This window comes from Lagopus muta, chromosome 29 (genome assembly GCF_023343835.1).
Source record: "Lagopus muta isolate bLagMut1 chromosome 29, bLagMut1 primary, whole genome shotgun sequence".
Classification (NCBI taxonomy): Eukaryota; Metazoa; Chordata; class Aves; order Galliformes; family Phasianidae; genus Lagopus; species Lagopus muta.
In genome coordinates this window covers 1-25,273 of record NC_064461.1, presented here as the reverse complement: position 1 = coordinate 25,273, position 25,273 = coordinate 1, and the positions used below count along the sequence as shown (strand labels likewise).

The following is a 25,273-nucleotide window of genomic DNA, read 5'->3' as shown; positions in this document are numbered from 1 at the left end:
ACCCTGCTCCCCTCTGCCTGATCTCGGGTTGAGGAGGAGCGCGGTGCCAGTGCTGCAATCCCGTCGGGTGGGAGCCCTCCCCGGCCCCGCGGGCAGACAGCTCACTCTGAATCACAGCCCTCATTACCCCGTGCCGGGCCGATGTCACAACGCAGCCCGTATTTTTACAAGGCATCCAGGGTGTGTGCGTGGAGCCGCCGTGCAGCATCGGGGCCCCGTCACACGGCGGTTCCCAGACACCTCTATCGTCCCTGTGAGCTCCTCTTCCCCTGGACCCCCACCTCAGTGTGCCCCTGCCGTGTTCCTTGGGCTCACAAGTTACCCAGCCGTGGGACTGAGCTCTTCCTGCCCCAAAGATCCTTATCAAGCTGGTTCAAACCACGGGGTCACCAACAGCGCATGACAGCACTGGGGTCACCAAACCCAACTCCGGGGTCCCCCTCCCACCACAGAGCACCCCACAGCCCCTTATCCCTTTTCCCCCTCCCATCACCCCAACCATTTGACACATTTCCTGTCTCTAATTAAATGCACACCACACCTCTCGGCTTAATTTCCATGTATTTATTTCCAAGGCAGGAACAATAAATAGTCATTCGTGTTGTGAAATCCACCCCAAGGTGAGAGGAGACAGAGGGCGGCCGCGGCCGAGTCGCGGTGGCGGTGTCGGGAGGAGCCCCGGCCTGGCTCCACTTTTATCACCTTTCTCCAGGTTTTGGGGGTTTTTCATCCTTATTTTTATCCTTCCCAGAGCACGGGGTGCACACCAATGCAGGGGCGGAGATGGCACTCATTGGGTCCCCATCCCATCTCCATACCGACCCTCATCCCCTTCCCAACCCCGTCTCAACTCCATCCTATTCCCTACCCCAACTCCATCCCATCCAAACCCCATCCCATCCTCATCCCCTTCTCAACCCCATCCCAACCCATCCCCATTCCTTATCCCATTCTCATCCCATCTCAACCCATCCCCATCCCATCCCCATCCCATCCCCGTCCATGGCTTCCTCCAGGACACAGAGCTCAGTGGGAACCACCGCCCCGTCCCAGATAGATGGCATTTCACACAGAAATCCCAGCTCCTCTCCATTGACCCCACACCTTCCCAGCCCCAGAAACACCAGGGTTCCCCCCAGTCCAGCACGTGAGCCGCACACAAACAGCTCAGGTGCTGCTGTGGGGTCCCCCATTGTGGGAACCACAGACGTGGGCACCGCAGCGCCGCGCAGCATCCCATGCACGCTCACCCCATGCAGCCCTTTGCACGCCTGCAGAGCCGTGCACACCAGCAGCATTGCATGCACACCAGCAGCATTGCATGCACACCAGCAGCATTGCACACACACGGGCAGCGCCCCATGCACGTGCACAGCCCCCGTTGCACCTCGCACCCTCCTGCTCTGCAGTGGGGTGCGCAGCCCAGCAGCGCAGCCCCGTCCCTCCCTCTCCCCTTTTTCCCATGACAGAGCAAGGCCTTCCCATTCCAGCTGTTGTTTTCTTCCATTTTTTTCCTTTATTAATTTATACAAAAACGGTTGCACGTGCCGCAAGCAGCTGACATCCCGCCACCGGTCCACCCCGAGCGCAGCCATCAGAGGGGGCACGGGGACCCCACACCCGTGCAGGGACTGCGGTCACCAGGACGGAGGAGAGGGGGGGCAGAAAACACCCCCAAACCACTGACGGTGTCATCGGTGCTGATCCGGAGCCCCACATCAGAGGGGTTTGGGGGAAAGGAGCAAAGTCCCTCTCGCTGCGGCGCTGCGGGGCTGAGGAGCTCCTCGTGGCGTGGGGCCGAAGCGGCGCCTTCCCACCCCCCCTGGGCCCTACTTCCTCCGACAGCCCTTGGCTGCATCCCCCATCATGTCCCAGTACTCCCCGAACTCCAGTTTGGCCTCATCAGGGTCTCCCATGCACTCGATCTTCTCATCCAGGGGTCCAACGCACTGCGGAGAGGCAGAAAAACCATCAGAGCGATGACAAGAGGTGGGATCCCCAGTCCCCTGTCCCCCCCCCCCCCTATCTCTGAGCTGTGCCCCCACCTTCCCCAAATGGGGCAGCTTCTGCACCACCAGCTCCCGCATCTCGTTGGGGGTCAGGTACTCCTTCTGCCCTTTCACAGCGTAGCAGTGGAACTGGTTGATGACGGTCTCGATGGCGCGCTCCACATCGGTGAGCTCCTGGCTGTCCTGCAGGATGGGGATGGGGAAGGGGGGGTTGAGAGGGAGTGAGGGGACCCCAGGAGAGAGGGGACAACCCAGGAGGGAGGGGCCACCCCAAGAGGGATGTGGAAGATGTGTTAATGCTCCCTGCCACCGCCCTACACCGATGCAGTGGGCCTTCCTTATGGGTACAACGGCCCTCCGCACAGATGTGAGCCCCCATACAGATGTGAGCCCCCATGCAGAAGTGAGCCCCCCCCACACACAGATGTGGGCCCCCACGTACCAGTATTGACCTCTCTATAGAGACCTGAGACCCTCATACAGATGCGACGCCCCTCCACACCACTGCAGGACCCCCTGCACAGATGCAGGACCCCTCCATCCCACTGCATGACCCCTCCATCCAAACACAGGACCCACCTACAGACGTGGGGCCCCCCATATAAATACAGAACCCCATCCACCATTCTCTGTACGATCCAATACCCACACGCCGCTCCCGTGACCCTTCACCCTCCCACAGGACCCCAACGCGACCCCCGGTGGCCCCGTCCCCCCCACCGCTCCCCGCCCCATCCCCGGGCTCACACCCCCGCGTGGGGCAGGACGGGTTCTTCCTCTCTTTGCACAAGTGGCAGTGGAGCTGTGAGTCAGTGCCCATCACGGGGCCACCCATCCCCACCCTACGGGGCTGCAGACCCTAATCCCAGTGGGGGGGGGGGAGGAGGGAGCAGCTCCGCGACCCCGCTGCTAATTAGCAGGAGCTGCATTGGAAGGGAAACGAGGGTGATTCACGGGGCGCTGCGGTTTCCCTTCGAAACACCCCGAAACCACATCATGCGATGGGGCCATTAGGGAGAAACCAGTCATCTTGTGGGCCCCCACCCCCCACCGAGGCCTCTGCAGGTGCAGAGCACCCAGTGCCCCCCCCCCAGGGGTGCAGGTGGGCACATGCTCATGTCCGAAGGGCACGGGGGGGAACTCTGCCATCCTCGGAGAGGCTGCACGGAGCTCCAAACCCCCAAACTTTCCCAGCACCGTCTGCCCCAATCTGAGGAATATCTCCAAATCCAAACTCATCCCGGCCGCAGAGACCCCAAATCCAAACTCATCCTGGGGGGGGGGGGGGGGTTGCACAGCTCAGAGCACCCCAAGCTCCAAGGGGTGGGGACAAGATTGTCCCCCCAACTACACCCCACAGCTCCCAGCCCTCCCAATGCCGGCGTCGCCCACAGACCTTGCGCTTCTTGCGGCAGTTGCACTGGCCCATGCTGCTCCTCCTGTGGGGTCTGCAGTCCCTTTGCTCTGGGGGGTCTTGAGGTGCTGCCGGGGGGGGGGGGGGGGAAGAGAGTCGCGATCAGCGTTGGCTTTGGGGGAGCGTTCCCCTCCTTCGGAGTCGGGGCGAGGAAGACGCCCTGGGATGCGCCGAGCTGCCGGGACACGTCCCGGGGGTGGGAGCGTCCCTGCAAGTCGTGGCAGAGCCGAGCGTGGGAGGGGGCTGGGGGAGGAAGGTGGTGGACCCCTGGGCATGGGGAACCCCCCCCTCTTTCCCCCCTCAGCTTGGGTCGGGTCACTTACCTGCTGCGAGGGCTGTCCCGGCTGTGCGCGCGCTGCGCTGTTGCGGCGTTTTATACCGGGGAGGTGTGAGTGGGAGCTCCCAGCGCACGGTGTGGTGCAAGGAGGCTCATTTGGGAGCCTTGGCCTCCAGCCAGCGTGGGGCTGGGAAACGCCTCCTGCGCGGCCACACCGAGCGCTCCCCATCCGGCACGGCCGTGCAGCACCGCGTGGGAACGGGCACCGGGTACCAGGCACCATGCAGTGGGTACCGTGCTTTGGGCACCAGGTACCACGTTTTGGGCACCAGATATCATGCACCATGCACCAGGTACCATGTTTTGGGCACTAGGTACCATGCTTTGGACACCAGGTACCATGCACCATGCATCAGATACCATGTTTTGGGCAGTAGGTATCATGCACCATGGAACAGGTACCATGTTTTGGGCACCAGATATCATGCACCATGCACCAGGTACCATGTTTTGGGCAGTAGGTACCATGCACCATGCATCAGATACCATGCACCGTGCACTGGGTACCATGCTATGGGCACTAGGTACCACGTTTTGGGCATCAGATATCATGCACCATGTACCAGGTACCATGCTTTGGGCACCAGATGTCATGCACCATGCAGTGGGTACCGTGCTTTGGCACCAGGTACCACGTTTTGGGCATCAGATATCGTGCACCATGCACCAGGTACCATGCTTTGGGCACCAGGTACCACATTTTGGGCACTAGGTACCATGCACCATGCACCAGGTACCATGCACCAGATACCATGCACCATGCACTGGGTACCATGCTATGGGCACCGGGTACCATGTTTTGGGCACCAGATAACCATGCTATGGACACCAGGTACCACGCTTTGGGCACCAGATAGCATGCACCATGGCATCAGATACCATGCTTTGGGCACCAGGTACCATGCACCATGCATCAGATACCATGCACCGTGCACTGGGTACCATGCTTTGGGCACTAGGTACCATGTTTTGGGCACTAGGTACCATGCACCATGCACCAGGTACCATGCACCAGATACCAGGCACCATGCACTGGGTACCATGCTATGGGCACCGGGTACCATGTTTTGGGCACCAGATACCATGCTATGGACACCAGTACCACGCTTTGGGCACCAGGTACCATGCACCATGCATCAGATACCATGCACCGTGCACTGGGTACCATGCTTTGGGCACTAGGTACCATGTTTTTGCACCAGATACCATGCACCCTGCACCAGGTACCACGTTTTGGGCACCAGGTGCCATGCACCATGCACCAGGTACCACGTTTTGGGCACCAGATATCATGCACCATGCACCAGGTACCATGCTTTGGGCACTAGTACCATGCTTTGGATACCATGCACTGGGTACCACGTTATGGGCACCGGGTACCATGTTTTTGGGCACTAGGTACCATGCTTTGGACACCAGGTACCATGCACCATGCATCAGATACCATGCTTTGGGCACCAGATACCGTGCACCATGCACCAGGTACCATGCTTTGGGCACTAGGTACCATGTTTTGGGCACCAGATACCATGCACCCTGCACCAGGTACCACGTTTTGGGCACCAGGTGCCATGCACCATGCATCAGATACCATGCACCCTGCACCGGTACCATGCTATGGGCACCAGATATCATGCACCCTGCACCAGGTACCATGTTTTGGGCACTAGGTACCATGCTTTGGACACCAGGTACCATGCACCATGCATCAGATACCATGCACCATGCACCAGGTACCATGCTATGGGCACTAGGTACCACGTTTTGGGCACCAGATATCATGCACCATGCAACAGGTACCATGCTTTGGGCACTAGGTACCATGCACCATGCATCAGATACCATGCACCATGCACCAGGTAGCATGCTTTGGGCACCAGGTACCATGCACTGAGCATTGGGTACCATGCACCATGCACCAGGTACCATGCACCATGCACTGGGTCGCATCCCCAGGTAACCCCACCTAGGTGGCTTGGAGGTGGCTGCATGCCCACAGCATCACTGCTGAGGCCTGCAGTGCCGTGGGTGCACCCTGCTGCTCTGTGGGACCCCCGCTGTTGTGTACGTGGGGTGCAGGTGGGACCCTGCAATCCAAATCAGCACAAAGGCAGTTTGGAGACGGCAGGATCTGGTCAAGAAATGTATGGATGTGGCACTGAGGGACACGGCTGCTGGGCATGGCAGTTGGATCGGATGATCTTGGAAGTCTTTTCCAACCTTAGTTGGTTCTGTGATTCTGTGGCAGGGCTGCTTGCGTCAGGAGGCTCCACAAAGAATAGCAGAGATGTCCAGGCCCATGAAAACTTCTTTATTTTGCTTCATGAGCGTCCCCCCATCCCCATCACTTCTTCCTCTCCTCCCTCTCCCTCCACAGGGCCCGACCAACTCGCCCATCAGCCTCCAGAACTCTTCAAACGTCAGCTCCTGGTCCGTGCTCACATCCAGCATCCGCATCTGCTCCTCCAGGGAGGGGACATCCTAAAGGAGGGCATGGGGACAGATGGCCACCACTACCAGGGGACACCTCTGTCCCCATAGGGGGATGACACGAGGGGCAGCACCACAGCCCAGACCGAGGAAACAAGAGGGGCGGATGGACAGATGGACGCTGTCAGTCCCCCCCCCCCCAGCACAGAAGCACGCGGGCCCCCTTCACCTGCAGCACCTCAACCCTTCTGGGATGCTTCAGTTTTGCTTTTCCATTCTCACAGATCCCCAGACGCAGGGAGCAGCCCCACAGCTCAAAGTGTCCCCACGGAGACCAGGACCCCCCACCGCCAGCCCTCCGCAGCCCATCTTCACCTTCATCACGTTGGGCAGCTGCAGCGTAGCAGCTCTGGAACGCGGTGGCTGTCATTGTCCCCATTCGACCCTCCTTCCTCGTGTGGGAGACGAAGACGGTGACGATGGTCCTCGATGGCCGTCTCCACTGGGGGTCAGCTCAGCTGCAGCCATGGGGGGCTGCGGGGAGAGGAGCGTCCTGGGGGGAGGGGGTGATGCCCAATGGGACGCGAGGACCCCCACCATTCCAGCATAAGGTGCAGCGAATTTGAGTGGCCTCAGCCCTGCAGAAGTGGGGGCTGCCTTTTCTACACCGCAGGAATGAAACCCCCCCCCCCCCCCCCACAGCCATCATGTGCCATGGGGGAGGGCAGCTGACACCCGGAAGGGGACGGTGGCACTGCGGGGCCTCACGGCCATTGCCAGAAGGTGAGGATGGGGCGGTGATCCCACTTACCCCACTCAACTGCAGCCCCCCAGCGGGGTCTTATAGTGGTAGATTGCAGTGCGCGGTCCCTCACCCCCCCCCCCCCCCCCCCGTGCAGGGCTTCCCGTTGGGTTTCCCGTTGCAGACGCCGCCCGGCAGCAGCTTCCCGTCCCCTCCTCGCGCAGCAGCAGCGCTCCGTGCACAGCCAGCACCCTGCAGTGGGGACATGGGATGGGTTATGGGATGAACCACGGGGTCCCAGGGCACACTCGCTGCACTGAGCCACCCAGATGGTTGTAGGGTGCAAGGTGTGTACCCCCCCCCCCCCCTTCCCCCCCTTCCCCAGTGCTTCCCAGGCTCTGTTTTGCTATAGAAATGGGGACACACATGGGATGGCAACGCTGTCCCCTTTGTCCCTTTCATCCATAACAGTTTGTCCAGCTGCGAAGCCTGGGCTGGGATCACCCTTCTCCAAGTGAGAGTTGTGACTCACTGCCGCTGACATCACCACCCCTATTAATAGTGGGCTTTGTGAAAATTAATTAATCCAAATTAATTAGGAGGTTGGAACTGCCCGAGCGCTCCTCTGTAATCGCGGTGTACGGCAGCCCCCAGCACGGCTCCGCTGCGGCACAGCCATTCCCACGGCGCCCTGAGCCTTCCCCATGGCGCAGCACTGGTGGCACGGGATGGAGGGGACACAGGGACCCTCCCCAGCAGCAGCACAGCAGCATCTTAACTGCTGTCCACCTTGGTCCCTACCAGAGCAGAGGTTTTTGGGGTGTCCCCAAGGCCAGCTGACAACCGAATGTGACAATGAGCAAGGACAGGGCAAGCACCCCCCCCACCACTGCAGTGCATGGATGCAGGGACGTCCCTTTGGGGACCCCACAGCCACCCGTTTTGGGGAGCTGGAGCAGAGCACAGGGCAGTGTCCCCAACCCTGACGCACTCTTTCCACCCATCCATGGGGACAGGGTGACTCCAAGCAGCAGGCAGCCCATCCCCACCCTCAACACCCGTCACACCAGCTCACGGGGCAGGAATTGCCTTCCTGCACTCCATCCGGTCCGTCCCCATCCCGGGGTGACAGGGGGACGGGGACAACCCTTCCGCTGAGCCCCACGTCAGGGGACCGAGATGGGGAAACCGCGCGGGTGAGTCAGGCTCGGAAGGGACGGGGACAAATTGGGGGTGAGTCAGCGCCCAAAGCCAGGCGGGGCCGTGACTCGTCACCCCTGGAATTTGGGGTGCCAGGATGGGGTGAGGAGGGAGCGGACGCTGCATGGCCCCAGGAGGGGACGTGTAGGGAGTGGTGGCTTCAGGGGTCCCCAACGCTATCAGGACGAGTGAGCATCGCAGGGACTGCAGGTCCTGGGGTGAAAGCTTGGGGTCAGATGTGGGGTCGGTGCCCACCACCACATCCTGGTGCTGTCCCAGCCCATCCTGCTCCACCAGGGAGGGTGACTGCGGGCTGTGACAGCGTCCCAAACTCATCGCCCACCCCCATCCATTGAGGAGATGGGATAAGGCCACCAGACCACGTTGCCACCCGCCATGTCCCCAACCACGGCACAGCGCACACCCAGCAGCTTCTCCTCTCCCAGACTCCAGAGATGGAAAAGCCTCTTCCAAGCTCCGGCGATGGATCGGAGAGACAAGATCAAGCCCAGCCCCGGCACCAGCAGCAACTGGAGCAACTGGTTTAGCTGGGTCAAAGTGGAGCACGGGGAGTCGCAGAGGCTGAAACCTGTTCCAGGCTGTGTGTAAACCTCCTGGCACGTCCCTCGCTGCTCCCAGTTTGGTAGAGCTGTTTCCGGTGAGCTGCCAGTGCGGACAGGCCGGGTGGCACCCGGTCCCATTGCTTGGACAGACCCCCCCTCCGATGCGATTTGGGTTCGTGGCTCCAACCCAGCTCACCATTCAGGGAACACCCGAGCATTTCCTGCTCTCAGGAAGGTTTGGGGTTTGATAAAAGCAAGGCAGAGCCAGCTGAGCTCAGCGCAGTGATGGGAGCTGTACGGCCACCGCCTGGCTCCCATCACCCACCCGTGCCAAAGGCTGCAAGGGATCGGGGTTATTTTTACACCCAGGGCAATCCTGCAGCAGCTGTGCAGGCCATGCAGTGCCAGGGTCAGGCAGTCCCGGAAGGGGCGGGCCGCATTCTGCCCACTGCTGAGACGGGGACGAAGGTGCCACCGCCGCCAACCTCCCCCCATAGAGACACGTGAGTGACACCGGGGTCTGCTCCCCACTCTGGGCTGCACACAGACCTCCCCCCAATGCCCCTGGGCTTTGCTCCTGCCCTGCGCTGGCTGCTGGGTCCTAATGGAAAAAGGCAGCGTGTCATGGAGCAATGCAGTGCCCTTGTTTTCCCCCAGGATCACCCCTCTCCATCCAGACCATCCAAAACAGCTCCATCTGGGTTCCTCACCTCCATCCAGACCTCCTCTGTAGCCACCCGAGCTATTCCAGCTGCAGGCCAGCAGCAGAGCCCCAGAATCCTGCAATTCACCCCAAATCCAACCCCTTCCCCCCCCCCCCATCTCTCCATCCCCAGGACAGGCTCAGGACCCCCACGGGATCAGGGTGGCACAGTTAGGGGATGTTGGCTTTTGGGGGTCCCCACGCCGCAGCATTTCTCAACCACAGGGACAGGAAGTGCGGAAAGTGGAAACGGAGGGAGCAGGATATAATTAGCCCCAAATAGGGTTGGAATCTGGGATAAAGAGTCCGGCACCACCCAGCTCTTGTGAAAAACACCACAGCCCAGCAGCCAGAAGCCCCCTGCATCGGGGACGGGCCCCTGCTGCCCCGGTTTGGGGGCTCAGCACCACTCTGGGAAGGGGGGAGGACATCCAGGGATGGGGAGGAGCAGCGGGCACGGCCGGGTGGCGCGGATGCTGGGTGGTAACGAGAGCCAGGATTATCAGCAAGGCCAGGAATCTGGTTTCTTTAGCCGTACCGTTGCTGAGGCAACCTTCGGGCAGGGATTGTGGGGCTTTTTTAATGGGACAAGGGCCTTTCTGTGAGCAGGGAGCGGGGGGGACCGCGCTGGCTCACCCGATAGCCCCCGCCAGTTCCCCCCGCCGGCATCGAGGACACCGGATACCCGCACGCATCAGCCACCAAGGAGGGATGGGGCCGGATCCATCCCGCACCACAGCGCTGACAGATGGGGGATGCACAATGGGTCACACTTGGGGTCACGGTTTGACCCAGAGCCGGCCCACCCCGTCCCCAGCATCCCACTGCTGCTCATCCCAAGGGGACCGCAGAGGTGGCAAAAAGGGATGTGTGAGGTTACGGGGGAGAAGCAGAGCACCCCAAAGCGCCCCATAAGCACTGCAAGGGCTGGAAGTGCTCCTCCAAGTGCAGGGTGAGCAGCGGGGCCAGAGGGGTGTCCCCACCTCCCAAGCCCAGCGAAGGGCAGTGCGGGGCGTCCCAACGGTGCCAGCCCGGCTGTCCAGCCCTGGTATTGGATCCTCCCGGAGGGAGGGGGGCCTGGAGCTTATTTAACATCCCTGGGCAGCCCAGCCCAGCACTTGGCACGGCGGGGAGCTCAGGTGAGCGCCGGGTGACGGAGGGACCGCGGGTACCCACCGTGGTTTGATACCATCAAGGGGGTTCGCAGCAGCAGCGCCCCATTAAAAAAGGGGGGGAGGAGGGAGCGGGGCACCCCACAGCCCTCGCTGATGGCGTTCTGCATGGCTTCTGGTTGGGGGGTGCAGGGTGGGCAGGGGGTGCAGGTGCTTGCAGGATGGGGCTGGGGGGAGAACTGCGATCCAAGGCTGGCCCCTGTAACACAGCGGGTGCCTCCCGCAGCCGGAGCCATGGCATCACAGCTGGAAGGGGCCATGGAGACGCTCATCAACGTCTTCCACCACTACTCGGGCAAAGAGGGGGATAAGTACAAGCTGAGCAAGAAGGAGCTGAAGGAGCTGCTGCAGAGCGAGCTGGGCTGCTTCCTGGAGGTAGGAGCTGTGCTGGGGGACACACGGGGCGTCCCCAGCGGGGCTGCCAGCCCCCAGGGCTCACCCCTGTTGTCCTGTCCCCCCCCCAGACCCAGAAGGACACGGGGGCTGTGGAGAAGATCATGCAGGATCTGGATGAGAGCGGCGACGGGGAGGTGGACTTCCAGGAGTACGTGGTTCTGGTGGCCGCCCTCTCACCGTGGCCTGCAACACTTTCTTCTGGGAGAACGCCTGAGCCAGGCTCCAGCTCCACAGCACCCAACCATGGCACCCCCCCCAAAAGCAGAGCCCCCCCCACCCCACCCCACATGTCCACCCTTTGCTCCTCGTGCACCCGGGGGTCCCCGCAGGGACCTGGCTAAGCAATAAAGGCATCGATCCCACCAGCAGCGTTGTGTCAGCTCCCTCATCCCCAGGGAAAAGGGGGGATGTCTGCTCTTGGCTCATCCACGGGCCCATATTGGGGCTGAGCACTACTGGGAAGGTGACCCCGGCCCCGCATGGGGGGTGAGCTGCGGGGGGGGCTAAGGGGCGTCGCTCCCATGGAGACACTGCGCGGCACGGCGCCGGGCGGGGCGGGAGGAACCGGTTCTGATCTCGCACCGAACAGCGCAGGGCCGCCAGCGCCATCGTCTGCCAGGCCGCGGCCTGCCTCAGCGCCTCGCAACGCCCACAGGCTCAACCGGGCCACGGAAGCAGATGGAGGCACCGTCAGGCCTTCCATGAACGTCTCGGCCCAACCGCACCGCGCTGCCCCGGCCCCGCCGCGGGGTTCAGCGCCCCGCACGGCGCCACGCACGTGCGCAGCTAGGCCGCGACTGTAGCCCCGCCCACCCTGGCCAAAGTCCCGCCCACAGCGCACTGGTTGACCAATGGCAGAGAAGAACGACTACCGCGTCCGCCCAATAGCGGACAGCGCTGTGCTCGCCCCTTACTGCGCCTCCGCGCCGCCATTTTGGCCGGCTGTGCTCTGGGCGGCGGGAAGAAGGCGGGCGCTGCGGCCGCCGCCGCCATTTTGTTGCGGGAGGTCGAGTGCGGCGGGAGCGGGCGGCGGAGCTCAGCCCCGGCCCCACAGCCGCTAACAGGCAGCGGACAGCCCTACCGGAGACCTGGCGACCGTCTGCTTCGGTGAGAAATGGGGTTGGAGACTGAGGGGAGCGCTGAGGGGAGGCCGGGGCGTTTTTGTGTGTGGGGGTGGGGGGGAGACTGTGAGGAGGCCGCGCTGTGAGGAGGCCGCAGGGCTGCTTCAGGTCCTGGGAGGAAGGGGGGGGGGGTTGGGTCGTTTAGATGCTGTTTCACGTCTCTCAGCTCTTCGGGATCGGTTGGGCCAGGCCTCGGCTCGGTGCTGTGCTGGTAGGCTGGTGGTTTGCGGTGTTTAATGGAGAAATTGGGATATGTGGTGGGTTTTAGATCGGTTTCCTGCTGGTTCTTGGGCAGACCCCCCCCGCCCCCCTCCGATGTGTTTTTGGGTTCGTGGCTCCAGCACATCCCATCACTCACGGAAAACCCCGCTCTCAGGAAGGTTTGGGGTGGGATAAAAGTGGTTTGAGGAGCCGTGGTACAGAGAGCTGCAGGAGGGGGTCCAGAGGGGTGAAAAGCTGAACGGGAGCCAGCAGGGTGTGATTGCAGCTGGGAAAGCAAAGGGGATCCTGGGCGCCATCAGCAGAGGGGGGGCAGCAGGGCCAGGGAGGCGATCGTCCCTCTGTGCTCTGCTGTCTGAGGCCCCGTCTGCAGCACTGCGTCCAGGGCTGGGGGTTCCCAGACGAGACAGGGAGCTGTGGGAGAGGAGCCAGAGGAGCCGCAGGGCTGAGCAGGGGCTGCAGCAGCTCCCTGCAAAGCCAGGCTGAGGGAGCTGGGCTCGTTCAGCATGGAGAAGAGGAGCTGGGGCTGAGCTGAGTGCAGCCTGCAGCGCCTGCAGGGAGCCTGCAGCCAGGAGGGGAGGCAGCTCTTGGGCAGGGGAGATGAGAGCAGGGAACGGCTGGAAGCGGAGGGAGGGCAGCTGGAGGCTGGGGCTCAGGGAAGTTGTGTGCTGGGAGAGCGGTGAGGGGCTGAAGAGCTGCCCAGAGAGGCTGCGATGCCCCGTCCATCCCTGGAGGGGTTGGAGGCCAGGCTGGATGGGGCCCTGGGCAGCCTGGGCTGCTGTGAGACGTGGGCAGGTCGGTGGCTTTGCAGGCACTGTGGGGTCGCAGCTTTGCCATCCCTGAGCTCCCTCCCAACCCAGACGGTGCCGTGACTCTGAAATACAATCAGCAGAAGGCTTTGTTTCCCATATTGTGAAGGTGAGCCGTTCTGTGCTGGTAGCTGAGCGTTAGGTTTGATGCTGAGAGCAGGAAAGGAGAAACTGGTCTGTGATGATGGGTTTGAGCTTTGTGATGTCAGCACCACAAATCCCTGCAGTTCAGTGATTCTTTATTTCTGGTACTGTGATGTGGACTGGAATCCCTACAGACTTCACAGTGTTTTATGTGCCTGAGTGAAAAAACCACATCTGAAATAATCATACATTAATTAATATCTTTCTAATTACAAATCCATCTCTCTGTATTTTTATTTGGCCTTCCCTTGCAGTCCCTTAGGTAGAAATAAAGGCTGTTTCCAAAATTATGCTTATTACAAGCGAATTGTTTTGCTCTATTTTCCAGAATGTTAAAAAACGTTAAGATTATATATTTATCAGTGTTACAACACGTGGATATTTTATTATTTTTCTACTTTCCGGTGACAAATTCTTCTAATTTTAAGCTTGAACAAAAAGGCAACGTCAAACTAATGGGAGGTTTAGAAAAGCAGAATGATTTCTGAAAGGAATTTTGTTGTCAGCCTTGTTTGCTGTCTGTTTGTGAACTGTTTGCCCAGCGAGGCTGCAGGTGCCTCCGACCTGGAAGCACTGAAGGCTGGATGGGGCTGTGAGCAACCTGGACTATTGGGAAGCATCCCTGCCCATAGCAGGGGGGGGTTGGAATGAAATGGACTTAAAGATCCCTTCCCACTGCAACCATTCAATGATTTGATGAAAGCAGCGCAGGCTTGGTTGGGTGAGAGGCCCACAGCTCTGCTGCTGTCAGAGCATCCAAACTTCACATCCAGCCCCCCATCACAGAGCGGTGGGACCCTGAACACCTTGATGTTGTGACTTTTTGTTCAGCCATCTTCACGTCTGATCAAAGGCAGTTTGGGTTTCCTTCCTGCTGGGTACCGACAGCTCTGGAGCTGTGCTGGAGTCGTGAGGTGCAGCACTGAATGGTTGGGTGCCATTTTGATGCCTGTGTTCTTGCACTGCTCCTGCCTGAGGCAGGATTTCAGCTTTCTAAACAGAAGGCAGCTTCATAAGTGACCATAACTTGCTAATGGAGCCTGTTGTATCCCTGGACTTGATGATCTTGAAGGTCTTTTCCATCCTGAGCAGTTCTTCTGTCATTCTATGGCAACTAGGCTAGAAAAACCAATCAAATACGTTCTCATGTGTTAGCAATTACCTGCCTGCTTATTCATTGCCTCCCCACAGCAGCTGGGATGGAGGGCTCTGAGTGTTGAGTTGAACACACTGCAATACCTGAGTGCTGTCTGCTAACCCTGCCTCTTGTCTCTTGCAGATTCTGTTGATCTGAAGATGGCTGCACAGTCAGCACCGAAGGTTGTGCTAAAGAGCACCACCAAGATGTCTCTGAACGAGCGGTGAGGAAGCCAACAGCAGCTTCAGCTCATAAGAAAATTAGTATTTAATTATCACTGTCCGGTGTCCAAAAAAGCCAACGTGGTTTCTGCCCTCTTTTAACCTCACTAAAACGAGCAGATGGCGTTGCACCTCTGTCTTAAACTGCAACAAATGTGGTACAGCAGGTTAAAAGGGCAATTGTTTCGGAGCAGTTGGTCCATAGCGATTAAAATTAAGCCGTTCAACACGTAAACGTGGCGGGATGTGTTGTGCCAAAAGAGAGAAACCCCACGCCCTCCCTTTTTTCTTCCACATGTTTTTACATTTATCTGGTCGGTGCTGCAGTATGGTAACGTGTTACCAAAGCTGCAGCAGGCTTGCTGCTTTGTCCTAGGCTGACACACGCACGTGGTCTGGCCTGTAAGAGGCATGCAGCAGGCTGCTACACCAGCCCAAAGGCCCTGTGACAACGTTTTGGGCCTTGTAAGAGGCAAACGCTTTGCTTCATCTCCATCTCTCTGTTCTCAGTGCTGATTTCTTTACCTTTCTGTTGAGAATTCTCCCCTTTTGTTGTCTTGTCTTGGTTTTTTTTTCTCCTTCTCCGTGCCATCGAGCTTTTGCAGTTCTGCAGTGCAAACTAACGGCAATGCTGTGGTTTTGCTTTCTTGCTAATCTTGCTCTTGGTTTAACGATGGTTGAGGCAGAATAGAGCTGGTTGTGTGCAGTTCCTGCTCTGACACGAGCTGAGCTGAGCCCACGGCTGGAGCTTCTTCCAGAGAATGCAAGTGTTGAGGTGCAGTGCAGGGAAGGCTGCTGGCCTTCTTGCTTCTGGTCGGTCCAAATTCCCCCCCTGCGGGCTTTTCCCTGGGACACAGCAGGCAGCAGATGGGTTGCTGTTCATTTAACCACACTCACCATCTCGCTGTTCTGCTCCACCGTGGCTCCTAGAGACAGAATGGCAGCGCAGGTTGAACCAAGCGAGCGTGCTGAGCTGGGGTGGAGGTGCATCAGTCCGTTCCCAGGGCAGAGTTTTCTCTGAGCCTCTGCGTGACGACGTGGAGCTTTGGTGACGTTTCCCAGCTCTTGGAGGGCTGGTGGAACTTGGGCAGTCAGATTTCGCCCCGCTTCTCTGCCACGTCCCCCTCTTCCACCTGTCATCGACATCTCCGCTTCTCGCTCGTTTCCCATTCCTTCTTCCATTTCTAAAATCAGTAACCTAAAGCTTTGATCACTCCTCAATTAATAGACAACCGTCATTCCTGAGTTTCCAGTTCTTGCACGCTGGTGGAAAGCGAGGAGTACGTAATGACGTGGCCTAAGTCCCGCTCTTTACGTAAAGGTTCACGGGATCTGGAGGATCCAATCTTGAGAACCGTGAAATGCCAATAAATGTATGTAATAAAGCTTAATTTAAACACCCGTTTTATTCGACCTTGAAGCTTCACTAACATGCTGAAGAACAAACAGCCGATGCCAGTGAATATTCGGGCTACCATGCAGCAGCAGCAGCAGCTGGCCAGTGCCAGAAACAGAAGATTGGCCCAGCAGATGGAGAACAGACCTTCTGTGCAGGCTGCCCTGAAGCTGAAGCAGGTGAGGGGGAAAAAGCTGGTGGCTTTTTGGGGTGTGATGGGCGTGCAAAACATCCCCAGCAATTCGAGATGAGCGCTGATGGAGGGCCTCGCAGTGCCGTTCATCCCTTGGGATGAGTCGTGCTGTGTAACTTACTGCTTAATGTTACTGAGTGAATCATTTTTTTTGTCTTGCTGGCTGTTCATATCTCCTCTCTATTTTTTCAGAGAAATGTTCTCATTCTGGGTTTCTGGATCTGCTGAGTGCTTCATCTCTCAATGTAGCTGCAGCAGCACTTGCTGCACCTTGCTTCCAGCCCTTAGAGCCCACTGAGGCTGGCTGCTCCCATCCCCACCTCCACCCCCTCGTGGTAGCAGCCGGCTGCGAGGACCAGATGAACCAAACTGATACTTGGAGGCTTGCAAATGCCAGGGCTGCAGGCCTGGGTTTAAGGAATAGCATCCTGTTGTCCTTGTGCAAGTGTCTCTATCCCTCATCTCAGTGGGGAGCGCTGCAGGTCACAATGTGTTTGTTGAAGTCGCCCCCTGTGCAGAGCAGAAGATGGAAGCAAAGCCTCTGGCTTTTCACTCTGCTCCCCCACAGCTTACAGGGAAGGTGCAGCAGGCCGGTGCTGGCGCGCTCTGCTCCTCGTCAGCCTGGTTCAAGCTTTAAAGTCTGCATTGAAATGAGAAAAGTCGGAAAGATTGGCTTAAAATGTTTGCGTAGAGCAAGGATTGGAGCTGCAGGGTAGCAGCACAGTGCAGCCGTGCAGTGTTTGCATAGCAGGGCTGCACAACTGGGCTGCAGCAGAAGTTGAGTTACTTCTGTGTGTTGCTTTACACGCAGGGAGAGCGCTGGGAAGTTCTCAGTTGTGCTGCTTCACCACATAGCTGGAATACCTCAGTGCTCAGGGCTGTAATCTCTGATAAGGAGGAATGCAGCTGTGCATTTGATTGCCTTCTATCCCAAGCTTGAGAACACGCTGCAGAGAGCCGCCCTCTGCTCTAAGAACAAAAACCCGACTTTTTTTTCTTATCAAGAAGCAACTGCTTTGCTTTCCGTGCCGCTCGGATTGCTGCATGACTTTGCTGTTGTTTAACGATCTATTCCAGAAGAGCTTGAAGCAACGCCTCGGTAAAAGCAACATCCAGGCACGGCTGGGCCGCCCTGCAGGCCCCATCGCCCGCGGAGCCATGGGGGGAAGAGGACTGGCCATGGGGCAGAGAGGTTTGCCACGAGGAGCCATGCGTGGGGGCCGGGGAGGCAGAGCTCTGCTGAGAGGAGGGCTCCCACTGCGAGGTCAGTGCTGGGAGCTGCTGCTGCTGTGGCAGATGTGTAAGGCGGTTGTTTTGACGGCTTTGCTCTGAGATGGGTCCTGTGACGCTCCGTTGCTCTGTTGCAGGTCAGGGCCTGCTGAGGGGAGGCCGAGGAATGGCCCCGAGGATGGGGCTGAGAAGAGGAGGGCTGCGGGGCCGCGGGGGGCCGGGCAGAGGAGCCATGGGGCGAGGAGCCATGGGGCGAGGAGGACTCGGCGGCAGAGGTCAGTCTGAGAGGCTCTGAACGAGCTGCAGCTCCCCTCATTTCACACTGTGTGGCTGTGCAGCCCCAAACCCATCTCACAGAGTCACAGCACGGTTTGGGTTGGGAGGGAGCTCAGGGATGGCGAAGCTGCGACCCCACAGCGCCTGCAAAGCCACCGACCTGCCCACGTCTCACAGCAGCCCAGGCTGCCCAGGGCCCCATCCAGCCTGGCCTCCAACCCCTCCAGGGATGGACGGGGCATCGCAGCCTCTCTGGGCAGCTGTTCAGCCCCTCACCGCTCTCCCAGCACACAACTTCCCTGAGCCCCAGCCTCCAGCTGCCCTCCCTCCGCTTCCAGCCGTTCCCTGCTCTCATCTCCCCTGCCCAAGAGCTGCCTCCCCTCCTGGCTGCAGGCTCCCTGCAGGCGCTGCAGGCTGCACTCAGCTCAGCCCCAGCTCCTCTTCTCCATGCTGAACGAGCCCAGCTCCCTCAGCCTGGCTTTGCAGGGAGCTGCTGCAGCCCCTGCTCAGCCCTGCGGCTCCTCTGGCTCCTCTCCCACAGCTCCCTGTCTCGTCTGGGAACCCCCAGCCCTGGACGCAGTGCTGCAGACGGGGCCTCAGAGAGCAGAGCACAGAGGGACGATCGCCTCCCTGGCCCTGCTGCCCCCCCTCTGCTGATGGCGCCCAGGATCCCCTTTGCTTTCCCAGCTGCAGTCACACCCTGCTGGCTCCCGTTCAGCTTTTTACCCCCCAGGACCCCCGGCTCCTTCTTTGCAGGGCTGCTCTCAGGACTGAGCTCATATCTGATGTCCGGCACAGCGCTCACTTCCAGCTCTTTGCCCCCCAGCGCTCTGCCTTGTTCCACAACCCGGATCCCAGCTCTGCTGTGGGGTCCTGGGCTCCGTTTCAGTGCCGTCCCCTCCTGCAGGCATCGCTGTGTGTGGATGAGCGCAGGGAAGGCGCTCAGCTGTTGAGGAGTGTTGTGCCGTGTTCCCACACTCAAAATAACATGCAGGCTGTGGGGCTGCGATTCTGCTCTGCGATCTCCTGCGGTGGCTGCTGAATACGAATCGCTTCTCCATCCCAAGTTTGCACGCGGTGCCTCCTAAAGGCACGGGCTGCTCCCTGCAGCGTGCAGATCGTGTCCCAAACCCGCACACAGCAGAGGGTTTGAGACTAAACGATCAGCGGGATCCGTTTCTGCCGAGGGCGGAACGCAAACAGCAGAGCCGGGGGGGGGCGCAGCGGCTCCGATGCCCCGCGGGGCTGAAAGCAGAGCGAGGTGGGGAGCGGGGCGGCACGGCGCAGCCCCCGGCCGGGGGAGGGGAGCGGGGCGGCTCTGCCCGGCCCTGAGCCGCGTTCTGTAACCTTTGTGTTGTCTCTGCAAGGCCGTGGCATGGCGGGCCGGGGAAGAGGCGGCTTTGGTGGCCGCGGCAGAGGCAGAGGACGAGGCAGAGGATCGGCACGGCCGGCGCTGACCAAGGAACAGCTGGACAACCAGTTAGACGCTTACATGTCGAAAACGAAAGGACACCTCGACGCCGAGCTGGATGCTTACATGGCTCAGACAGACCCCGAAACGAACGACTGAAGGGTGTTTGCACAGACTTGGTGTGGATGATGGTGTGCGTCCCGTAGCCACGAGCTAAAACAAGGAAACCCTGATTCAGCTGAAAGGACCCACGGGAATAGGGAGCAGCCCTGTTCCGCCGCAGATCAGACTTCAGTACGTTTTCCTTTCCTGTTTTGATACTCTGTATGTTGTGTGAAACCTTTTGGGATGATTTTTATCTATTATTTACCCCCCCCCCCCCCCCCCCACCAAACTGCTCCAAACGCAAATCTGACAGCCCTGCTGCAGTTCCTGCTACGGGGCCGTGAGTCTGCCTGCATGCGGGGCTCCGCAGCAGCATTTTGGGATGGGAAACGCATCCCCCCCATCTCCCCCCCTTCTGTTCAACCCATCGAGCCTTGCAGAACGCAGAGCCCGAAGCTCCGCTGCTCGGCGCCGTTCCTTACGGTGAAACCAACGCTCTCCTCCCATGCCGCCGCTGCTGGGAGGTGAAGGAGGGGTTCTGCTCCCCATCCCCACCTTTTCGGTTCTGTTGTGTGAACTCCCGGTTTCGCTGGAATCCCGTCTTTCTGGTTTGTTGTAACAAAGGAGAAATTACAAAAGCAGCGCGGGCTCCGGGTGCTTTTATTTTTTATACCTGCGGTGAATCCCGTCGGCTTCCTGCTGTCACAGCTCGCTTTGGTGGGGCGTTAAATACATCCCGTTTGCTCCGCACTCCCTGAAGCAGCGGAGGAGCCGCTATGGGAGGAGCTGAACCGTGGGGCCGGGGCTCCGAACCGCCCGCACCGCGTGGCCGGACCGGGGGCTTGGGGGCGGGGGGCAGGGGGCGGCGTTCGGCTCTTCCCGGGCGGTGCTCGGCTCTTCCCGGGAGCTGCCCCGCCTTTCTATGTAAGCGCGACCGCTATTGGCCGGCGGGGCGGTGGCCGCCCGTCACGCCGCCTCCCATTGGCTGCGTCCCTGCAGCGCTTCACGCGTTCGGCTCGCCCTTTTGTTATGGGGCGGGCGGCGATGCGGGGTCCGGGCTGAGCGCGGCGTGCGGCGGAGGTGAGTGCAGAGCCCGGCCCTCCCTCGGTATCCCCACCATCATTCCCCACTACGGAGACCCGCAGCGGCCTCGCGGCCTCGCCCTGCCCGGCCACAGCGCGGAGCTGCCGGGCTCCGAAGCACCGGGACGATCCGCGGCTGTGGGGACGGAGCTGTGCCCCGTTCCGGGGAACCCCCATTGCTATGGGGACAGCGCTGCGTCCCGCTTTGGGATACCCTATTGCTGTGGGGTCGCTGCTGTGCCCTGCTCCAGGACACCCCATTGCTATGGGGTCAGTGCTGTGGGGACGGAGCTGTGCCCCATTCCGGGATATCCATTGCTATGGGGACAGCGCTGTGCCTCTCCTTGGGTCACCCCATTGCTATGGGGACAGTGCTGTGTGTCCTGCTCCAAGACACCCCTCTGCTGTGGGGTCAGTGCTATGGGGACAGGGCTATGTCCCATTCCAGGACACCCCATTGCTATGGGGACAGTGCTGTGACCACCACCCTGGGACACCTCATTGCTTTGGGGACATTGCTGGGCCCCGTTCTGGGACATCCATGCTATGGGGTCAGTGCTGTGCCCCTCTTTGGGTCACCCCATGGCTGTGGGTACAGCACAGCTCCCACTCCTCCTCTGCCCCCAAAATCCCTCCTGGCTCGTGGAACACGGCAAGCACCGAGCTGGAAAGAGAGGACTTGGAGAGGGCTCAGAGCTCAACCCAACCGCAGGGACCCCCCCCCAGCATCCCCCCGCCCCACTCCATCTGTCCCCCTGGGAGCGGGGAGCCCGGCCAGCAGCATCAACTCCAACACTGGGAGGAGGGGGGAAAAAGGGGGGGGAGATGAAAAGGGGGGGGGGGGGGGGGGGGGCGGCCGTGGCATCTCGCCCACGCCGGGGGCCGAGCCAACAACGCAGCTCTGCCAGAACGGACGGACGGACAGACAGACAGACAGACAGACAGACGGCCGTGGGTCAACGCAGCGAGCGGGGCGAAGGGTTTTGTTGTGTCTGCGGTCAGCTCAAGGATTTTCCCAGGCCCCAAAGCGCTCACGGCCACCCCCCGGGGCAGAAGGGGGAGGAGGGGGGGGGGGGGGGGGGGGTGGCGGGAGGAAAGATGCTGGGGGGCTCCGCAGACGCAACGGTGCGCGCGGCTCTTGGCGTGAGCGCGCCGACAGCCAGGCAGCGAGGGGTTAAAGAGCGGCGCCAGCAGCCCGGGCTCTGTTTAGTCTGGGCCACGAGCTGGAGACGGGGCTGAGCAGCAACCAGCGCGGCCGGCCAACCCCGGGGTGAAAGCTCCCATCAGCAGCCCCCCCCCCCGGCGCAACCCTGCGCCCACCTTTGGGCTGCGCTGCCGTCAGGCTGGGGACGCCCCGAACGTCCCGCGTTTCGTCGCCGTCACCCCGTTCATCTTCTCTTCCCGTCCTGGGCACGGATCGCGGGAGCCACGCGGCCGGGCTGCTTCGAGGTGACGCATGGCTCTGTCCCACGTCCTCGCCGTTTTTGCCGTCCCAGGTGGCCGTCGCGTCGCCGGTGCCAAACGGGCTCCACGTCCCCCTCCGGCCGCTTCCGGACCCTGTGCACGAGCAGCCGCTCGTGCACGATGCTGAGCTCAGCCCGGCGTCGCGGCTGCAGCCTTGCAGGCGTGGGGAGGGGGGCCGGAGGGTCCCCTGCAGCGGGGTGACGGGCAGGGCCGTGCCGTGCCGTGCCTTGCAGGGGAGCAGCGCCATGTCCCTGGGCGCGCCCAGCAGCAGCGACGCCTGTCTGAGCATCGTGCACAGCCTGATGTGCCACCGGCAGGGCGGGGAGAACGAGAGCTTCGCCAAGAGGGCCATCGAAAGCCTGGTCAAGAAGCTGAAGGAGAAGAAGGACGAGCTCGATTCGCTCATCGCTGCCATCACCACCAACGGCGCCCACCCCAGCAAGTGCGTCACCATCCAGCGCACCTTGGACGGGAGGCTCCAGGTAAAACCCCCCCCCCCCTCCCCCCCATTTCCCTCCCCCCATCCCTGCACGCCCCTCGAGGAGCCGAGGAGACCCGGGTGACCCCCCCAGACCCCCGCTCACCTCCTTGGGCTTTGGGGGGGTGATTTGGGCGCCTCTGTGCCCTTTGAAGCATCCCCGGAGCGGTTGAGGAGGCTGAGCCCTGCCGTGCCCCATAAAAACCCCCCAGGGCACCGCAGCCCTGCCAGAGCTTTGGCTGCCCTGCTGTCCCCTCACCCCCCCCCTCCCCCCCATCCCCCTCCCCATAGAAACCATCCCCCGGTCTGGATGGACCTCTCAGTATTTCATAACCCCACAAAAGTCCCCAGCTTTGGGGGGACTCAAAGCAAGCCATCCCCAAGACGAGGAGACCCATAGCCCCCCCCCCTCCGAGACCCCCAGAGCCCTCCTCAAGCTGGGCGATCCCACATCATGGGGGCATGGGGAGACCCACAGAAGCCCCCCCGCATCGGTGGGGCGCTCAGACTGCCTCCAGCCTGCGGCTCCGAGCGCAACGCTGCTCCGACTTCAGTGTCTGCGCTCACAGCCCCCAACCGTGACTTGGGGAGGGGGGCACAGGAGCAGGCAGCGCTCGGCATCACAGCACGGGGGTCTGCGTTGCAAAGCCCCCACGCCGGCAGCGCAGCCCCCCTTGTTGGATGAGTCACTGTCTGGCAGCCTGCAGCCAAAGGGGGGGCTGTGAAGGGGGGCTGTGAGGGGGGGGGGGGGGAGTTGTTATGTCTGCAGCGAACGCGGCTCCGGGGAGGCGCAGGGGGAGCCCCCGGGGTCCCAGCCTGGCGCCAGCCTTGAACTGCATGGATGCTGGGGGCAGAGGGGGGATGGACAGAGGGGGACGGAGGGGGGGGTCCAGCACCCCACGCCTGTGTTGGCAGCACCATCAGTGGGGCTGGATCGGAGCGTTGGCACAGCGTGACGCCGCGGTCCCCACGCCATCACTCCATGTTCTGTGTGTATTTGTGTCCCCCCCCCCCCCCCTTTTTAGGTGGCCGGCAGGAAGGGCTTCCCCCACGTCATCTACGCCCGGCTCTGGCGTTGGCCCGACCTGCACAAAAACGAATTGAAACACTCCAAGTTTTGCCAATTCGCCTTCGACCTCAAATACGACAGCGTCTGCGTCAACCCTTACCACTACGAGCGCGTGGTGGCCCCGGCCATCGGTGAGCCGGCCCACCTCCGATCCCCCCCCCACCACCCTTAAAACCCCCACCCCTAAATCCAATAACACCCCCATCTCATCTCACCAGGTCTGAGCATCCCTACCGCAGGTGAGACCCGGGCGCCGGAGCGTATCGGAGCCAACGGCCCCCCCCACCGTGCCCCCCCCGAGCCCCACAGCGGGTCCCCGTGCCCCCCAATGGTCTCCGGTGTCCCCCCCGCCCAGTGCCCCCCGCCCGCCTGGTGAAGGAGGAGTTTGTCCATGACTGTGTGCAGATGGAGGCACCTCATGGGGCCAAGCGGGCGCCGTGCCCCCCCACCGAACCCTTCCGCCCGCCGCCGAACCCCCCCACGTCCCGGGAGCCTCTACCCCACGCTGCCCGTTTCACCCCAGGTGAGAACCACGCATCAGAACCACGCATCCCCCCCCCATTGCCCCCATCCCTAAGGGGGGATTCCCCATCTGTGATGCCTTTTTAACCCCCCCCCCCCCCTCCCCAAATCCTCAACCCGCAGCGGCCCCCGGCGGCTCCCTCCTCACCACTGCCCCACAGCGAGGGGCTGCTGCCCCACATCTCCTGCCCCACACCGCCGCCAGCGCAGCCCCCACCCCACAACGGCTTCCCAGCGCCCCCCAAACCGCCCTACCACAGTAAGTATGGGCTGCCCCCCCTCCCCCCCCCACCTCGCACCCCCCAGCTTTTGAGGGAGTTGGGGGGGGGGGGGGGGTCTCACACTCAGACCCCCCCCACCAACAGCAGCTTCACCAAACTGGAGTGGCAGCACTGCGACCATCTACGCACCCAACCTGGGGGGGTCGCAGCCCCCCGCCCAGCCCAGCGGCCGGACCCACCCCCAACCCCCCTGCAGCCCCCCAACCATTACTGTAAGTCTGCAGGAAGGGAATCGAGGTGAGGGAAGGGGCAAAGCGTCAAACCGAGATGGAGATCTTAACCTTTCCCCCCCCCTTCCCCCCCCTTTCCCCCCCACCCCCCAAATTGCCAGGGCCTCCACACCACAACTCCACACCCTACCAGCAACCTGTGTCCAACCACCCCGGTAAGCAACCCAACTTTCACCCCATTGCCCACCCCAATGATGCCCCCCCCCCCTCCTTTACATCCTCTCCAATCCCCCCCTCCCCCCCCCCCCCCGGTTCCCAGGGCCAGAATTCTGGTGTTCCATCGCCTACTTTGAGATGGACGTGCAGGTGGGGGAGATCTTCAGGTTCCGTCCAGCTGCCCTCTGGTGGTCGTGGATGGATACGTGGACCCCTCGGGGGGGGATTCGGTTCTGCCTGGGGCAGCTCTCCAACGTGCATCGAACCGACACCAGCGAGAGGGCCCGGTGGGGTGGGGGGGAATGGGGGGGGGGGGGGAATGTGTGGGGCTGGGGGGGATCCGGGGGGGGGGGGGATGGAGGTTGTGTGTGATGGGGGGGTGTAGGGGGAGATGGAGGTGTGGAGGAGGGGGGGGTGTAGGGGGAGAGTGGGGTCTGAGGGGTGATGTGGGGGGGAGAAGGGGGATAAAGGGGGGTCAGAGGAGTAAGTGGGGTGGAAGAGGGGTATAGAGGTAAATATGGGGTGGGTGGGGTGTGCAGGGTGATGTGTGGGGCAGAAGGGGAATAAAAGGGGGGTCAGAGGGGTAAATGGGGTTGGAAGAGGGGTATAGGGGTAAATATGGGGTGGGTGGGGTGTGCAGGGTGATGTGGGGGGGAGAAGGGGGATAAAAGGGGGTAAGAGGGGAGTAAATGGGGTGGAAGAGGGGTATAGGGGTAAATATGGGGTGGGTGGGTGGGGTGTGCAGGGTGATGTGTGGGGCAG

General features: G+C 61.2%; 4 protein-coding genes and 1 long non-coding RNA gene across 6 annotated transcripts; 3 read left to right on the top strand and 2 right to left on the bottom strand.

The window, feature by feature from the left end:
- Window positions 1-1,523: 1,523 nt before the first annotated feature.
- Window positions 1,524-4,131, bottom strand: LOC125685761 (protein S100-A14-like). Its single transcript, XM_048929130.1, has 4 exons — window positions 3,747-4,131; window positions 3,406-3,491; window positions 2,046-2,192; window positions 1,524-1,949 (listed from the first exon to the last, which is right to left on the bottom strand). The coding sequence occupies exons 2-4, from the start codon at window positions 3,436-3,438 to the stop codon at window positions 1,830-1,832; spliced, it is 300 nt and encodes a 99-aa protein (XP_048785087.1). The 5' UTR covers window positions 3,439-3,491; window positions 3,747-4,131; the 3' UTR covers window positions 1,524-1,829.
- Window positions 4,132-5,657: 1,526 nt separating this feature from the next.
- LOC125685740 (uncharacterized) lies at window positions 5,658-6,599 on the bottom strand. Its single transcript, XR_007373499.1, has 3 exons — window positions 6,566-6,599; window positions 5,981-6,241; window positions 5,658-5,891 (listed from the first exon to the last, which is right to left on the bottom strand). It is a non-coding gene; the product is annotated as an uncharacterized LOC125685740 (long non-coding RNA).
- Window positions 6,600-8,805: 2,206 nt separating this feature from the next.
- On the top strand, window positions 8,806-11,278 carry S100A1 (S100 calcium binding protein A1). The gene is given in 4 exon segments (XM_048929076.1): window positions 8,806-9,198; window positions 10,797-10,945; window positions 11,035-11,136; window positions 11,139-11,278. Coding segments are annotated over 3 exon segments (285 nt in total). The 5' UTR covers window positions 8,806-9,198; window positions 10,797-10,804; the 3' UTR covers window positions 11,181-11,278.
- A 592-nt stretch (window positions 11,279-11,870) lies between these two features.
- Window positions 11,871-19,870, top strand: LOC125685832 (chromatin target of PRMT1). Of its 2 annotated transcripts, none has more exons than XM_048929270.1 (6): window positions 11,871-12,073; window positions 14,539-14,620; window positions 16,040-16,193; window positions 17,288-17,471; window positions 17,575-17,712; window positions 19,081-19,870. In XM_048929270.1, the coding sequence occupies exons 2-6, from the start codon at window positions 14,556-14,558 to the stop codon at window positions 19,281-19,283; spliced, it is 744 nt and encodes a 247-aa protein (XP_048785227.1). In that variant the 5' UTR covers window positions 11,871-12,073; window positions 14,539-14,555; the 3' UTR covers window positions 19,284-19,870. The 2 variants fall into 2 exon arrangements, with proteins under 2 accessions (XP_048785227.1, XP_048785226.1); XM_048929269.1 differs by having other exon boundaries at window positions 17,285-17,471.
- Window positions 19,871-21,442: 1,572 nt separating this feature from the next.
- On the top strand, window positions 21,443-24,798 carry LOC125685915 (mothers against decapentaplegic homolog 4-like; the record flags this gene model as incomplete). The annotated part of the gene is given in 14 exon segments (XM_048929387.1): window positions 21,443-21,794; window positions 21,797-21,865; window positions 21,868-22,257; window positions 23,279-23,453; window positions 23,541-23,561; window positions 23,678-23,804; window positions 23,806-23,845; window positions 23,968-24,103; window positions 24,213-24,314; window positions 24,317-24,337; window positions 24,457-24,510; window positions 24,615-24,674; window positions 24,677-24,738; window positions 24,740-24,798. Coding segments are annotated over 14 exon segments (1,343 nt in total), but the record flags the coding sequence as incomplete, so codon positions are not given.
- Window positions 24,799-25,273: the final 475 nt, after the last annotated feature.